General features: G+C 44.2%; 1 protein-coding gene across 2 annotated transcripts in view; it reads right to left on the bottom strand.

Moving 5' to 3' along the window:
- scml4 (Scm polycomb group protein like 4) overlaps positions 1-17639 on the bottom strand; it is a 91328-nt gene that overhangs the window by 19452 nt on the left and 54237 nt on the right. For both annotated transcript variants that reach the window (XM_063040808.1, XM_063040809.1), the window contains one exon: positions 6487-6675. In XM_063040808.1, coding sequence (XP_062896878.1) covers positions 6487-6675 — 189 coding nt within the window. The remainder of the gene's footprint in view (positions 1-6486; positions 6676-17639) is intronic.

Below are 17639 nucleotides of genomic sequence, written 5' to 3'. Positions count from 1 at the left end.
AAGATGTCCGGGTACTTTGTAGGCTAGCGCCCAAGATGGAGCTGACTAAATTTATAACCCTCTGCAGCTTCTTTCGGTCCTGTGCAGTAGCCCCTCCATACCAGGCAGTGATGCAGCCTGTCAGAATGCTCTCCACGGTACATCTATCGAAGTTATTGAGTGTATCTGTTGACATGCCAAATCTCTTTAAACTCCTAATGAAGTACAGCCGCTGTCTTGCCTTCTTTATAACTACATCGATATGTTGGGACCAGGTTAGATCCTCAGAGATCTTGACACCCAGGAACTTGAAACTGCTCACTCTCTCCACTTCTGATCCCTCTGTGAAGATTGGTATGTGTTCCTTCGTCTTACCATTCCCGAAGTCCACAATCAGCTCTTTCATCTTACTGACGTTGAGTGCCAGGTTGTTGCTGCGACACCATTCCACTAGTTGGCGTATCTCACCCCTGTACGCCCTCTCGTCACCACCTGAGATTCTACCAACAATGGTTGTATTGTCAACAAATTTATAGATGGTATTTGAGCTATGCCTAGCCACACAGTCATGTGTATATAGAGAGTAGAGCAGTGGGCTAAGCATACACCACTGAGGTGCACCAGTGTTGATCGTCAGCGAGGAGGATATGTTATCACCAATCTGCATAGATTGTGGTCTTCCGGTTAGGAAGTCGAGGATCCAATTGCAGAGGGAGGTACAGAGGCCGAGGTTCTGCAACTACTCGATCAGGATTGTGGGAATGATGGTATTAAATGCTGAGCTACAGTCGATGAACAACATCCTGACGTAGGTGTTTGTGTGTCAGGTGGTCTAAAGCCGTGTGGAGAGCCATTGAGATTGCTTCTGCTGTTGACCTATTGTGGTGATAGGCAAATTGTAATGGGTCCAGGTCCTTGCTGAGGACAGGAGTTCAGTTCAGTCATGACCAACCTCTCAAATCATTTCATCACTGTCGATGTGAGTGCCACCGGGCGATAGTCATTTATGCAGCCCACATTATTCTTCTGAGTTGAGTACAACTTATGATAATTGCCTTCACCCTCTCCTTCAGCATTCCCCATTCCCATTTCCCTCTCTCAACCATCACCTCCCTCTGGTGCTCCTCCTCCTTCCCTTTCTCCCATGGCCTTCCATCCTCCCCTATCAGATTCCCCCTTCTCCACCCTTTATCCCTTTCACCAGTCAATTCCCTGCTCCTTACTTCACCTCTCCCCCTCCCGGTTTCACCTATCACCTACTATCTTGTACTTTCTTCTCCTCTCCCCCCACCTTCTTAATCTGACTTCTCATCTCTCTTTTCCAGTCCTGCTGAAGGGTCCTGGCCTGAAACTTCAACTGTTTACTCTTTTCCATTGATGCTGCCTGCCCTGCTGAGTTCCTCCAGTATTTTGTGTGTTTTATTTGGATTTCCATCTGCGGATTTTCTCTTGCTTGTTTCTTTACATCCTTGCAGTTTCTTAACTCTACCCTCAAGGATTCTGTATCTTCTGATCCTACGTCACTTCTTTCTAAGGATTTGATTTCATTTTTTTTTTAACCAAAAAATCCCCAACACCTCTATCTACCTACTTTTGATATAATGTCTATCCTTGGATGTTAAGCTCTCAGCTGTGATCTTACCTCAAACATGACTCTTTGATACCCACAATGTCATGCATGCCAATTTCTAGCTGTCGTAGAAAACATCTACCTTATTCCATATACTGCATGCATTCATTTTTGTCTCCATGTTGCCTTCAATTAAATCCTTTCCACTTTCTAGTCATATTCTCTATTCTGAAGACTTCCATAACCTCTCCTGTACTCCCATTCCTTTTACTTTATCCTCACTTTTCCAAGCTGTGGAACTCAACCCTTAGTTATTTAGTTTAAAGCTCTATTCATAGCTCTAGTTATTGCAAATTGCCAGGAGCCTGGTCCCAATATGGTCCAGATTGAGTGTCCCATTGGAAGAGCTCCCTTCTTCCCCAAGATTGACGTGAATGTTTCACAAATTCGAACTCACTTCTCCCACAGCAATCTTTGAGCCTCACATTTAGCTCTCTGATCTCATGAACCCAAGAAAAATTTGCACATGCCCTAGGTAACAATCCAAAGATTATTGCCATATTTATCTATTTCTTTATGTATTTATTTATCTATCTACCTATTTACTTATGTACTTATCATTCTATCTATCCATCTATCTACTTATTTGGAGATACAGCACAGAACAGACCCTCACCGACCAACGAGCCACATGCCCTGCAACCCAGCTAATTAACCACAGCCTAATGACAGGACAATCTACAATGACCAATTAACACACTAATTGGTTCGCCTTTGGTATGTGGGAGGAAACTGGAGCTTGGAGGGAACCCCTGTGATTACAGGAAGGAAGGACATACAAACTGCTTACAGATAGTGTTGAAATGAACTCCAAACTCCGCCATCCCGAGCAGTAATAGCCTCGCACTAGCCCCACTTGGTTAATTTAGTCTGTAACTGCCCAAATTCCCTCAGAAGAACTTCTTTCCTTCTTTTCCCTAGGCTGTTGGAACCCACATAGACCACAACAACTGGATCTAAATTTCTCTGCAGATCATATGAGATGTACTGATCATGGGCACGAGGCAAGTAACACAACCTTTGTAACTCTCCATCCTAGTGACAGAGAGTTGTCTCTATTCCCCTGACTAGTGTGGGTGTGTGTGCGCGCGTGTGTGTATGTTTCTGTATGTGTGTGTGTGTGTGTGTGTGTGTGTGTGTGTGTGTGTGTGTGTGTAGTATGTGAATGTACAAGTGAGGGGAAGTGTGCAGTGTGTGAATGTGCAAGTGATGGGAAGTGTGTAAGCGTGTGTGTAAATATGCGAGTGAGGGGAGGTGTGCAGTGTGTGAATGTACAAGTGATGGGAAGTGTGTAGATGTGTGTGTAAATGTACGAGCGAGGGTAAGTGTGTAGATGTGTGTGAATGTACAAGTGATGGGAAGTGTGTAGATGTGTGTGTAAATATACGAGTGAGGGGAGGTGTGCAGAGTGTGTGAATGTACGAGTGAGGGGGAGTGTGCAGGGTGTGTGAATGTACGAGCGAGGGGAAGTGTGTAGATGTGTGTGTAAATGTACAAGCGAGGGGAAGTGTGCAGAGTGTGTGAATGTATGAGTGAGGGGAAGTGTGCAGGGTGTGTGAGTGTACGAGCGAGGGGAAGTGTGTAAATGTGTGTGAATGTACGAGTGCTGGGAAGTGTGTAGAGTGTGTGAATGTACAAGTGTGTAGATGTGTGTAAATGTACAAGCGAGGGGAAGTGTGTAGATGTGTGTGTAAATGTACAAGCGAGGGGAAGTGTGTAGATATGTGTGTAAATGTACGAGTGAGGGGAAGTGTGTAAATGTGTGTGAATGTATGAGTGATGGGAAGTGGTTATGTGTGTAAATGTATGAGTGAGGGGAAGTGTGCAGTGTGTGAATGTACGAGTGATGGGAAGTGTGTAGATGTATGTGTAAATGTACGTGTGAAAGGAAGTGTGTAGATGTGTGTGTAAATGTACGAGTGAGGGGAAGTGTGCAGACTGTGTGAATGGACGAGTGAGGGGAAGTGTGTAGAGTGTGTGAATGTATGAGTGTGTAGATATGTGTAAATGTACGAGCGAGGGGAAGTGTGTAGATGTGTGTGTAAATGTACGAGCAAGGGGAAGTGTGCAGAGTGTGTGAATGTATGAGTGAAGGGAAGTGTGCAGGGTGTGTAAATGTATGAGCGAGGGGAAGTGTGTAAATGTGTGTGAATGTACGAGTGATGGGAAGTGTGTATGTGTGTAAATGTATGAGTGAGGGAAAGTGTGCAGAGTGTGTGAATGTACGAGTGAGGGGAAGTGTGCATATTTGTGGAGGTGCATTTGTTTATTCAGTCTGATTAGCACAATCTTCATTCAAATACAAGAGCTCTCACCATCAATAACAATTTCTGATGACTAATAAACTGAAACAACAGACAATGTGTGAGAATTTGCTAAACTGCAGGTGAGTTAGAAAGGATAAAATGGAAAATAAGCAGAAGCCCTGAGCTATCCAAAAGAAAAGGAAGGCAGAGGCAGCGCTAAGGCCAGGTAATTTCTGGAGAGCAGAGAGCCACAGGCGGGCACCAGCAATGTGTCCGAACCCACCACTGATGGAGAAGTTGACAGTGCCTCAGGTCACCTCCTTGATACCTGTGTACTCGGTATTGTCAACCACTGATCAGTCTCTCAGTACCTGTTTACTAATCAAGTGGCAGATATCTCCTCAGCATGTACATTAGCCCCTACAGAATCCATAAATTCAGAAGGACAGAAAACACAGGAGAAAATTAGGCCATTCTGTTCCACATGACGTTCATGCCTGATTTATTATTCACTGTCAACCCCATTCTCCCACCTTCTCCCTGTAACCTTTGACACACTTACTAATCAAAAACTTATCAACCCTCACTTTAGATAGACCCAGTTTCTTGGCCTCAGCAACTGTCTGGTCAATGAATTTCACAGATTCTCTAACCTCTGGCTAAAGAAATACTTGCTCACGTTTGTTCTCAAAAGATGCCCTTTAATCTGAGTCTGTGCCCTTTAGTCCTAGACTTTCTCACTACTGAAAACACCCTCTCCACATCCACTCTTTCCAGGTCTTTCAATACTTCCTGGGTTTCAGTGAGATTCCCCCTCATCCTTCTAAACAAGTTCAGGTCAAACACTCCTCGTATGTTCATACTTTAATTCTTAGAATCTTTCTCGTGAACTTTCTCCAGACCCTTTCCAACTCCAGCACATCTTTTCTTAGATGAAGGGCCTAAAACTGTTCACAATGCTCCCAAGTGTGGCCCTACCAATGCTTTAAAAAGCCTCAGCATTACATGCTTGCTTTTATATTGTAGTCCTCTCAAAATGAATGCTAACATTGCATCTGCCTTCCTTACAACTGACTCAACCTGCAAGTTGATCTTTACGGAATCTTGCACATGCTCTCCTAAGTCCCTTTGCACTTCTGATTTCTGATATTTCTCCATGTAGAAATTAACCTATGCCTTTATTCCTTCCTCCATACACTTCCCTACACTATATTCCATCTGCCACTTCTTTGCCCATTCTCCCAGCCTGCCCAAGTCCTTCTGCAGACTCCCTGCTTCCTCAACCCTACCTGCCCTCCTGTGCTTGTTTGGTAGAAGACAAGTTAGATTGTGTTTGTCTGCATACTGCGGCAGGCTTGTTCTTGCTGACAACATCCTTGGACTCAGGGATTTGGGCTATATTTTTGTGTGACTGTATGTTTACTGCTATCTTATACGTGTTATATGTGCTTTGTGCTGTGTGTGACTATTGTTACTGTGTTTTGCACCTTGGCCCCAGAGGAACTCTGTTTTGGTTGGCTGTGTTCATGTGTATGATTGAATGACAATTAAAGTTAAACTTGAACCTGAAACCTAGCTACAAAGCCATCAATTCTATCATCCAAGTCATTTACATATAATGTGAAAAGTCACATACCCAGCTCTGACCTCTGCAGAACACCATTATTCACTAGCAGGCAACCAGAAAAGGTATCTTTTATTCCCAGGACCCTTTATTGCATTCTTCCAGTGAGCCAATATTCTGTCCATGCTAGTACCTTTCCTATAATACCACAAGCCCTCATCTTGTTTAGTAGCTGATGTGAGGCACCTTTTCAAAGGCCTTCTGAAAATCCAAGTAAACAAAATCCACTAACTCTCCTTTGTCTATCCTACCTGTTATTTCAACAGATTTGTCAGGCAAGAATTGCCCTTAAGGAAGCCATGCTGACTTCAGTCGATGTTATCACATTTCATCTAACCAGATCAGTCTCCATTAAAAACTCTACCATAAATGTTAAAATGCATAATACTGGCCAGTGGGTTCCAAGTGATTAGTTATGCAGGGCAGGAGAAGCATAACTCTATATCTACCTCACTGAGCCCTTTAAGATTTTTGTTTACAGTATATATTTCAATATGATTACCTTTCATTCTTCATAGAGCACAGGTCTAATCTACTTCATGTCCCCACATGCAACAAACCATTCTTTGCTGAAATCATTCATAGGTAAAGAGACCAGATGCCTTATCAGTAATGGAACTAGACACCTTTACAAGCATTGGTTTTGAAGCTTATTTGGGGGAATTTGTGAATTTTACAGCAAGAGCATAAAAGGAAATGAGGTGGAATCAGTTAAAGAGTACAATATTATTTCACTCGCGGCAAACTGAGGTGATGATTTTTGGCAGCCAGGCGCCTAATGCAAGATCAGGTTTTGGACAATATTAACACAAAGCCTCCAGAACTTCAAAGACATCACTTCCCCTTGAAATTATCAAGAACTTGTCTTAATTTATTTAATTCTCTTCCCCAAACCCCTACCCACATAGAATTTGCAAGGTTAATGATGGCAAATTTATTAGCTTTGTCGACATTTCTCTATAAAGCCAGCAATAACATCCAACAGCGGTACATACATAGTGCCGTACCTGCATGCATCCTGTCACTCTCATATTCCACTGAGGTCTGGGAGGTTGTGTTGTGTATGGTGAAGGGCTGGCTGCTGAAGAGGTTGTCTGAGTGCAGGCTGTGGCAGAGGTTCTCCAGGAAGCGCAGGATGAAGACGATACTGTTGACTGCTGGAAGACTGAGGGTGTGCTGTTCTCCATCAAAGAAAGCTGGTGGAACACAAAGTCCAAAACACAGACCATTCACAAACTCTGTATTCATTTTGTTTCTTGGACGTTGCTTGGTTTTGAGTCTTTGAGTTCACTAAACCGAGCGATGTTTGTGGTGGAATATCACACCTGATCTTTTGCCACCCAGGATCAGGGAAGGTTTCTGACCAACTAGCCAGGGCAGGGTGACCATCAAAGGCTAGAAGAGCAGAGGCTCCCTTGTTCCGGATTGTCCCATTAGAAGAAACTTCCCTTCAAGTTCAAGTTCAGTTTATCGTCATTCGACCAAACACACGTACACTGCCAAATGAAGTAACACTCCTCCAGACCAAGGTGCACAACACAGCACATATAACTCACATACACAACATACAAAGTAGCGTTACCATAAATAAATTAGCAAACAATAAGGTGCACTTAATGCCCAAGTTAAAAGGTAAACAGTATAATGCCACTGGTGCTTCATACGTGATGAGACCTGGGCAGTGGCAGGAAGTTCAGTCATCTTGTAGCTTGAGAGAAGAAGCTGTTTCCCATCCTAACAGTCCTTGTCCTGATGTTATGGTACCTCCTGCCTGATGGTAAGGGGTCAAAGAGATTGTTGGACAGATGGGCAGGGGGATCATTGACATTGCTAAGGGCCCTGCATAGGCAGCGCTCCTGATAAATATCTCTGAATGGTGTTAGAGAGACCCCAATGATCCTCTCAAATTTTTGTAGGGGCTTGTGATTAGATAGCTTGCAATTCCCAATTCCCATACCAGACAGTGATGCAGCTGGTCAGGCCACTCTCAACGGTCTGCCTGTAAAATCTGGTGAAAATGGGAGGGAGGAGAGACTCATTCACCTCAGTCTCCTCAGGAAATGGAGACTCTGCACCTATTCTGCCACATTCTCCATCACATTATTTACAGCGTACTTGACTACAACAGACTGCCTAACAAGTAAATAAAGCTAGCCATGTCCTAGAAATCTTCTGGTTAATCTGTCCAATAATTCCTCCATTTCAGTATATATTCCCTGAGAACAGGATTCTGCAGGCCTCTCCTTCGCATGTTCTACCAGTCTGTTGTCACCAGTACAATCTTCTACGCAGTGATGTGCTGGGGCAGTGGCATCAACACTGGGTGATGACAACAGGCTCAATAACCTGATTAGAAAGGCTGGCTCTGTTATAGGAGTCAAACTGGACACATTGGAGTCTGTGGTAGAACAAAGGACCCTACGGAAAATCCTGGCAATTCTGGACAACGTTTCTCACCCCCTGCGTGCCATCTTGACTGAACAGAAGAGCACTTTTAGTAATAGACTACGACAACTACACTGCTCCAAAGAGCAATATATGAGGTCATTCTTACCCTCGGCCATTAGGCTCTATAATGACCCCCCCCCCCCCCGTTAGACTGTTTGAGCTAACTTATTTTATAATCTTTCTTACTTCTCTTCTAATATTTGTATCTTTGTATGTCTGTGCACTTGCAATGCTACAGTGACACTGTAATTTCCTTTGGAATCAATAAAGTATCTATCTATCTATCTATCTATCTATCTATCTATCGGGTATAGGAGCATGACCACAGTAATCATATGACCCCTCAAGCCTACTCAACCATTCAATAAGATCACGGCCACTCTAAACACCACTCTTCTGCCCAATCCCCTTAGCTCCTGACACCCCCAACCCCAGTAGTCCAAAACTCTGTCCACCTCAATCTTGAATATACTCGATTGAGGGTGCAGTATTCCAGAGAGGGCTAACTCACTTCCAAACCTCACACGCCAGGAGATAAATGAAAACACTGAATTTTGTCTTTTTGATTACTTCTGTTACTTTATGCACTGGCTGCTCACAGACACCATCTAAATCAATTTTCTCTTCTGCAATATTCTATCATTAAGAAAACATCCAGTTTTAATTCCTTCAGCCAAAATGGAATTGCATTCCTCAATCACTTTCTCTCTTTCTATCACCCATTTAGAATGAAATAACTGTAGTGTACATTACATCATTACAGGTCATTGAGGAACATTTGGGAGCTGACAAGTCTGTTTAGCTGTTCTTTCTGTGATCTATAATATCCCACTGAAATGCATAAACAATAGAATAGGCAGAAGTGAAAGTAGAATAGAATTAAATAATAACCTCCCATAACTCTACATTTCCACTATATCTTACCTTTAAAATGTTACTGTGTTTGAGTGAATGAGCAGACAGAAAGGGAGGTTGTATGGAAAATAGTTTCAAAATGTCAAACATTTTATGTGGTTTTATGGTCAGTGTCTTCTACTTTATTGCACTGCAAGTTCAAATTAAATACTTAACTGTTCATTGTGTAGTCTTTCTGCAAAGAAGCATTACAAAATGCACAAAGTAGGTGCAGGCGAGATTGCTGTTCCCACTTTGTCATCATCGGCTGCCTCAGAGTGCACAAAACCAGGGTGGTTGTTAGTCAAACAACAGGAATTCTGCAGATGCTGGAAATTCAAGCAACACACATCAAAGTTGCTGGTGAACGCAGCAGGCCAGGCAGCATCTCTAGGAAGAGGTGCAGAGACAAAGGGTCTTGGCCTGAAACGTCGACTGCACCTCTTCCTAGAGATGCTGCCTGGCCTGCTGCGTTCACCAGCAACTTTTATGTGGTTGTTAGTCATCCTGAATCCTTAGATTCTCCCTCAGAAAATGAAGAGATGGCGATTAAAGTTGGTATCCAAAGCTGCCAGTAACATGAGACCAATAGCTATAGAAGCAGAATTAGGCCATTTGGCCCATCAAGTCTGCTCCGCCATGAAGACTTGGCTCCACAGCTGCCTGTGGCAAAGAATTCCACAGGTTCACCACTCACTGGCTGAAGAAATTCCTCCTCATCTCTGTCCTAAAAGGACATCCCTCTATTCTGAGGCTGTGTTCTCTGGTTTTAGACTCCCCCACCATTGAAAATATCCTCTCCACATCCACTCTGTCAAGACCATTCACCATTTGATAGGCTTCAATTAGATTAAACCTCATTCTTCTGAATTCCAGTGAATACAGGCCCAGAGCCAACAAACACTCTTCATATGACAAGCCATTCAATCCTGGAATCATTTTCCGGAACTTCCTTCAAACCCTCTCCAGTTTCAGCACATCCTTTCACAGCTAAGGGGCCCAAACCTGCTCACAATACTCCAAGTGAGGCCTCCCAGTGCTTTATAAAGTCTCAACATTACATCCTTGCTTTTATATTCTAGTCCTCTTGAAATGAATGCTAACATCACATTTGCCTTCCTCACCACAGACTCAACCTGCAAATTAACCTTTAGGGAATTCTGCACAAGGACTCCCAAGTCCCCTCGCACCTTAGTTTTTTTTCTTTCCATTTAGAAAATAGTCAGGAGGATGAGGAGATGGCGGCGCGACGCAGCGCGCGCGGCCACTTCGGTGGTGGTGTCTGTTATTTGTCAAGTAGGGGACCGTGTACAATTCTGATTTGCTGGAGACAGACGTGAGAGTATGGAGGAACATTTGGAGAAATTTCTGAAATGCCCGTTTCGCTGTTGCTGTTACTGTGTGGTCCGGAATCTCCAGAGAAGGCCCCAAATCCTCGGCTTTGCTTGTTTCGGTGGCCGGGGAGAGGTTGAAAGCACTCGGCAGAGGATAGCACTCGGGAGGCTGTATCGGAGGGGCTGGTCGGAGGCTCGAAGTTTTCGGATGGACGGACTCAGTGTCGGCTGTGGTCTGGTGCTTCCAATGCATCGGCAGTTGTCGGTGCCTGGAGGTTTATGGCAGGGGGTTTCTCCCTTTGCCGCCTGCTATTGGGGACTCAGGAGCTGATTGACTTGGGACTTTAAGACTTCTTTTACTGTGCCCATGGTCTGTTCTTTATCACATTATGGTATTGCTTTGCATTGCTTTAACTATATGCTATAATTATGTGGTGCTGTCAGTGTTAGTCTTTGGTTTGTCCTGTTTTTCTGTGATATCACTCTGGAGGAACATTGTATCATTTCCTAATACATGTATGCATTTCTAAATGACAATAAACGAGGACTGAGTGTTCTCATAATCTAATCTAATAGTCAACTCTTTCAGTTCTTCTTCTAAAGTGCTTGACCATACATTTCCCAAAACTGTATTCGATCTGCCACTTCTTTGCCCAGTCTCCTAATCTGTCTAAGTCCTTCTGTAGTCTATCTACTTCCTCAATACTACCTGCCCCTCCACCTATCTTCATATTGTCTGCAGACTTTGCAACAAAGCCATCAATTCTATCATCCAAATCATATAGCAATAAAAAGAATTGGTCCCAATATAGACCCTTGTGGAACACTACTAGTCACTGGCAGCCAACCAGAAAAGGCTCCCTTTATTCCCACTCTTTGCCTCCTGCCTATCAGCCACTGCGTTATCCTTATGAGTATCTTTCCAGTAATACCAAGGGCTCGTAGCTTGTAAAGCAGCCTCATGTGTGGCATCTTGTCAAAGGCCTTCTCAAAATCCAAGTACACAACATCAACCAATTCTCCTTTGTTTATCCTGCTTGTTATTTCTTGAAAGGTTTCCAACAGATTTGTCAGGCAAGATTTTTCCTCAAGGAAGCCATGCTGACTACAGCCTATTTTATCATGTACTCCCAAGTACCCTGAGACCTCATCTTTAACAATCAACTCCAATATCTTCCTAACCACTGAGGTCAGACTAACTGGTATATTTCCTTTCTCCTGCCTCTCTCCCTTCTTAAAGAGTGAAGTGAAATTTGCAATTTCTTAGTCTTCTGGAACCATTCCAGAATCTAGTGATTCTTGAAAGATCATTACCAATGTCTCTACAGTCTCTTCAGCCACCTCTTTCAGAACCCTGGGATGTATTCCATCCAGTATAGGTGACTTATCTATCTTCAGACCTTTCAGTTTCCCAAGAACCTTTGCTCTAGTAATGGTAATGTCACATACTCCATGACCCCTGACACCTGGAACTTCCACAATACTGCTCGCGTCTTCCACAGCAAAGACTAAGCAAAATACTTATTCAGTTCATCTGCCATTGCCTTGTCCTCCATTGCTACCTCTCCAGCATCGTTTTCCAGCGGTTCAATATCCACTCCTGCCTCGTATCTGAAGAAGCTTTTGGTATCCTCTTTAAAATTATTGGATAGCTTATTTTTGTATTCCATCTTTAGCTTTTCAATGACTTTTGTTGCCTTCTGTTGATTTTTAAAAGCTTCCCAATCCTCTAACTTCCCGCTAATTTTTGCTCTATTATATGCCCTCTCTTTGGCTTTTATGTTGACTTTGACTTCATTGGTAAAGGAAAGCCATCTTTCCTTGAGAGTACGTCTTTCTCTTTGAGATGTATATATATCCTGTTCCTTCCAAATTGCTTCCAGAAATTCCAGCCATTGCTGCACTGCCATCATCCCTGCCAGTGTTCTTTTCCAATCAATGCTGGGCAACTCCTCTCTGATACTGATACATCTGACTTTAGCTTCACCTTCCCAAATTTCAGGGTGAATCTGTTCAATTATGATACTTGCCCCTAATGAGTCTTCTACCTTAAGCTCACTAAACAAATCTGATTCACTGCACAACACGCAATCCAGAATAGCTAATCCCCTAGTGGCCTCAATCATGAGCTGCTCTAGAAAGCCATCACATAGGCATTCTGGAAATTCCCCCTCTTGGAATCCAGCACCAGCCTGATTCTCCCAGTCTACCTGCATAGTGAAATTCCACCCCCCCCCCATGACTATTGTAACATTGCCCTTTTGGCATGAATTTTCTATCTACCACCTAATTTGTAGACCACATCCTTACCACTGTAACATGAGGCTAGATGCCATTGTAAGCATCTTGAATGCAAGTAGTGTTTCGTTGAGTGTTATTAACAAAATAAGCAAGTGGACAAGATGGCAAAAAGAGAATTCCAATGTACTACTGCTCAAAGACCCTGCCAACACTTGCTGTCTATTTTCTTCTGGTGCGCACCCAGTCCCAGAAAAATCATGACCTGCAAATAGGTTATTTGGTCCAAACTATCTATGTCAGCAATTAACCATCATGTTTCCTTGTATCATACTGCAATATCTGAGGGAGCAGACGAGGAATAGATAACAACTCCCAGGTTTCCACTAACCTAATTTTTCCTGAGCTTAATGGGATACCGATCCAATTGTAATAATCGTTCACGAAATGCTTACTTTCTTCACAGAATTGCTTGTTTTCAGTGTTGCATTTAACATAATCCCTTTCAGCCATATTGTTTTGTTCTTATAATTAATGCTTTAGCATCCTGAAACAGCAATTATAATTGCCTCATCGTTCACCTGACAGTTTTCTCTTTCTGGAACTGGAAGTGAAAGAGAAAGAGGCATTCACTCATCCATGATTCACTACCCATTTACTTGGTGAATTGCTTGTGGTTCCACTTGCAAACTCCCTTCGGTGCTTGAGCAGTAGCTATGCAAGAGGAGCTGGACAGGACAGCTTCTCAACAATACAGTGCTTCCATTCATAATGCTTCCAATGCTAGGGTGAGGACAAGGGGAAGAGTCATATGAAGCACACAGTTCTTCACACGTGGCCAGCAGAAGCTGGAGCTTCTCAGGGAAACCTACAACACCCATTACCACCTTACACAGAAAAGTTTAGGAATGAGAAGGGCAGATTAATGTTCCTAATGGTTGTTAAGTTCAGGACCAGAGGCCACCGTCTAAGGATAAATTAAAAACTGGGATGATGAGTCATTTCTTCACCCTCGGATTGGTGATCCCATGGAATTCTCCACCACGGAAAGGAGATTGAGCAGTGTCACAACAAAGCCTCACTCAATGTCAGCAAAACCAAGGAGCTGATCATTGACCACAAGAGGATGAATCTGGGTGTCCATGAGCCAGTCCTCATTAGGGGCTTGGAGGTGGAGGGTGTCAGTAACTTTAAATTCCTGGGCGTTATCATTTCAGAGGATCTGTCCTGGGACCAGCACGTGCATGCTGTTTCAAAGCAGGCACTGCAGCACCTCTGCTTTCTAAAGTTTGTGCAGATTCGGCATGTCATCTGAAACTTAGACAAACTTCTATAGATACACAGTGGAGAGTATCCTGACTGGCTGCATCGCAGCCTGGCATGGAAACACCAATGCCCATGAATGGAAAGCTGACAAAAAGTGGTGGATATGGCCCAGTCCATCACAGGAAAAGCCCTCCCCATCGTTGATCACATCTACAGAGAGCATTGCCACAAGAAAGCAGCATCCATCATCAAGGACCCCCACCATCCAGGCCATGCTCTCTTCTCATTGCTACCATCACAAGGAGGTACAGGAGTCCGCACCATCGTGTTCAGGAACAGTTATTACCCTTCAGAACCAGCGAGGACATCTTCACTCACCACAAAACTGAACTGATCACTGAACACGACCTATGGACTGGCTTTCAAGAACTCTACAATTCATGTTCTCAGCGTTATTTATTTACTTATTTATTACCATTATTGCCTTTTTGTGTTTGCGCAGTTTGTCTTCTTTTGCTCATTGATTGCTTGTCGGTCTGTGTGAGGGTTTTCATTGATTCTATTGTATTTCTTGTCAGTCTGTGTGAGGTTTTTCATTGATTCTATTGTATTCCTTTGAAAACGAATCTCAGGATAGTATCTGGTGACACATACATACAGTACTTCGATAATAAATTTACTTAGAAGTTTGTTTGAACAGTTGAAGCCAAATCATTAAAATATATTGAAGGGATTAGATACTGTTCCTACGGCTCGGGGGATAAAGGTGTATGGGGAGAAATCTGGATCAGGGAATTGGATTTGGAAGATCAGTCATGATCATATTGGAAATGGCCATCGTTCTTTTACATAGTAGATTGTCAAGCTGATTATATTTGTAGATATGTACTTTTATTTAGAGATACAGTACAGTAACAGGCCCAACCAGCCCACAATTACCCCCCAAGTGACCAATTAGCCTACTAACCCATACGTCTTTGCAACGTGGGAGGAAACTGGAGCACCCGGAGGAAACATGCACGGTCACGGGGAGAACATACAAATGACGTGGCGGGAAATGAACCTGGGTCACTAGTGCTTAATTGCATTAGGTTAACCGCTACGCTGCCATACCACCTCGAAGGGGCACAATGGAAAAGGTTTTCAATGAACTGCTTATTTCTTATCAAGAAAACCCCATCAGCACGGATACTGCATTGCACGCCTGGTCCTCTGTATGTTCTATGCGGATCCTTTGATGTAGTTTCATAATTTGCCATGAGATGGCGCTCTAGGTGTGTGGTTAGGGTTACGATTGCTAAAGTTGCCTGATTAGTTCAAAATTACCTTCAAGTTTAAAAGTCTTTCAGTCTAAGCAAACAGGATAACATCAAACAAAGTCAATACACAAGAGACTGCAGATTCTGAAACCTGCAGCAACCCATAAAGCCCTGGAGGAACTCAGCGGATCAGGCCACATCTGTGGAGAGAACCTGTGAATCGACATTTCGGGTCGAGACCCCTCGTTTGGACAGCCTCAACCCAAAATATTGACTGTTCATTTTAACTGACCGTTTCCCTTCATAGGTGCTGCCTGGCCCTCTGAGTTTCTCCAGTGCTTGCAACATCAAACAAATGCAATTGTGTGGAGGATGAATTAATGAAGTGTAAGGAACAAGTGCAATTCAGATTCAGTATGCTATCCTGAGTTAATTGATGAAAAAATATTTAAAGGCCTTTAGGGAATAATGCACATAGTAGGATATAACCTTAACAAAAATTGGAAGTGATTGACATCAAAATGAAACTGTCTGGCAAGATGGCAAACACGAGGAATTCTGCAGATGCTGGAATTTCAAGCAACACACATCAAAGTTGCTGGTGAACGCAGCTGGCCAGGCAGCATCTCTAGGAAGAGGTACAGTCGACGTTTCAGGCCAAGACCCTTCGTCAGGACTAACTGAAGGAAGAGTTAGTAAGAGATTTGAAAGTGGGAGGGGGAAGGAGAGATCCAAAATGATAGGAGAGGACAGGAGGAGGAGGGATGGAGCCAAGAGCTGGACAGGTGATTGGCCAGGTAAAGGTGTAGCTATGGGCACCCGTATGGGTCCTAGCTGTGCCTGCCTTTTTATTGGCTTTGTGGAACAATCTATGTTCCGAACCTATTCTGGTATCTGTCCCCCACTTTTCCTTCGCTACATCAACGACTGCATTGGCGCTGCTTCCCGCACGCATGCTGAGCTCGTTGACTTCATTAACTTTGCCTCCAACTTTCACCCTGCCTTCAAGTTTACCTGGTCCATTTCCAATACCTCCCTCCCCATTCTAGATCTTTCTGTCTCTATCTCTGGAGACAGCTTATCTACTGATGTCTACTATAAGCCTATTGACTCTCACAGCTATCTGGACTATTCCTCTTCTCACCCCGTCTCTTGCAAAAATGCCATCCCCTTCTCGCAATTCCTCCGTCTCCGCCGCATCTGCTCTGAGGATGAGGCTTTTCATTCCAGGACGAGGGAGATGTCCTCCTTTTTTAAAGAAAGGGGCTTCCCTTCCTCCACCATCAACTCTGCTCTCAAACACATCTCCCCCATTTCACGCACATCTGCTCTCACTCCATCCTCCCGCCACCCCACTAGGAATAGGGTTCCCCTGGTCCTCACTTACCACCCCACCAGCCTCCGGGTCCAACATATTATTCTCTGTAACTTCCGCCACCTCCAACAGGATCTCACCACTAAGCACATCTTTCCATCCCCCCCTCTCTCTGCTTTCCACAGGGATTGCTCCCTACGTGACTCCCTTGTCCATTCGTACCCCCCATCCCTCCCCACTGATCTCCCTCCTGGCACTTATCCTTGTAAGCAGAACAAGTGCTACACATGCCCTTACACTTCCTCCCTTACCACCATTCAGGGCCCCAGACAGTCCTTCCAGGTGAGGCGACACTTCACCTGTGAGTTGGCTGGGGTGATATACTGCGTCCGGTGCTCCCGATGTGGCCTTCTATATATTGGCGAGACCCGACGCAGACTGGGAGACCGTTTTGCTGAACACCTACACTCTGTCCACCAGAGAAAGCAGGATCTCCCAGTGGCCACACCTTTTAATTCCACATCCCATTCCCATTCTGACATATCTATCCACAGCTTCCTCTACTGTAAAGATGAAGCCACACTCAGGTTGGAGGAACAACACCTTATATTCCATCTGGGTAGCCTCCAACCTGATGGCATGAACATTGACTTCTCTAACTTCTGCTAATGCCCCACCTCCCCCTCGTACCCCATCCGTTATTTATTTATATACACACATTCTTTCTCTCACTCTCCTTTTTCTCCCTCTGTCTCTCTGACTATACCCCTTGCCCATCCTCTGGGCTTTTATCCCCCCTCCCCCTTTTCCTTCTCCCTGGGCCTCCTGTCCCATGATCCTCTCATATCCCTTTTGCCAATCACCTGTCCAGCTCTTGGCTCCATCCCTCCCCCTCCTGTCTTCTCCTATCATTTTGGATCTCCCCCTCCCCCTCCAACTTTCAAATCTGTTAGTAGCTCACTTACCTGATGAAGGGTCTCAGCCTGAAACATCGACTGTACCTCTTTCTAGAGATGCTGCCTGGCCTGCTGCGTTCACCAGCAACTTTGATGAGTGTGGCAAGATGGTGCTAGTGACCAACAGTGACATCTTACAAAATAGTGGATGCTCTTTATCTCCTTCTAAATATACTTCTTTTCTTCTTCTCAAATGGGATTGATTGCAGCCTGTAATTTCCCTCTAGGCTGACTGAACGATCTGGTGCTTCTGGGGATTTGACGTGGAGTGCAGCTGTGGCCATCACTGGGGGGTGTACTCGTTGATTCCTTGTGGCAGAACCTGTGGTCAGCTCCGTTACTCCACACCGATTAAAGCATTGAGCAAGATTAAAATCGGCCAGGATGAGCGAGGAAAATGAATGGGCACCCAGTGCGGTCTGCCTTTGTTTGACCAGTCTCCCTCTCGCT

Source organism: Mobula hypostoma, chromosome 2 (genome assembly GCF_963921235.1).
Source record: "Mobula hypostoma chromosome 2, sMobHyp1.1, whole genome shotgun sequence".
NCBI classification, from domain to species: domain Eukaryota; kingdom Metazoa; phylum Chordata; class Chondrichthyes; order Myliobatiformes; family Myliobatidae; genus Mobula; species Mobula hypostoma.
Note: the sequence above shows the minus strand (reverse complement) of the source record. Positions and strands in the feature narration are given on the sequence as shown.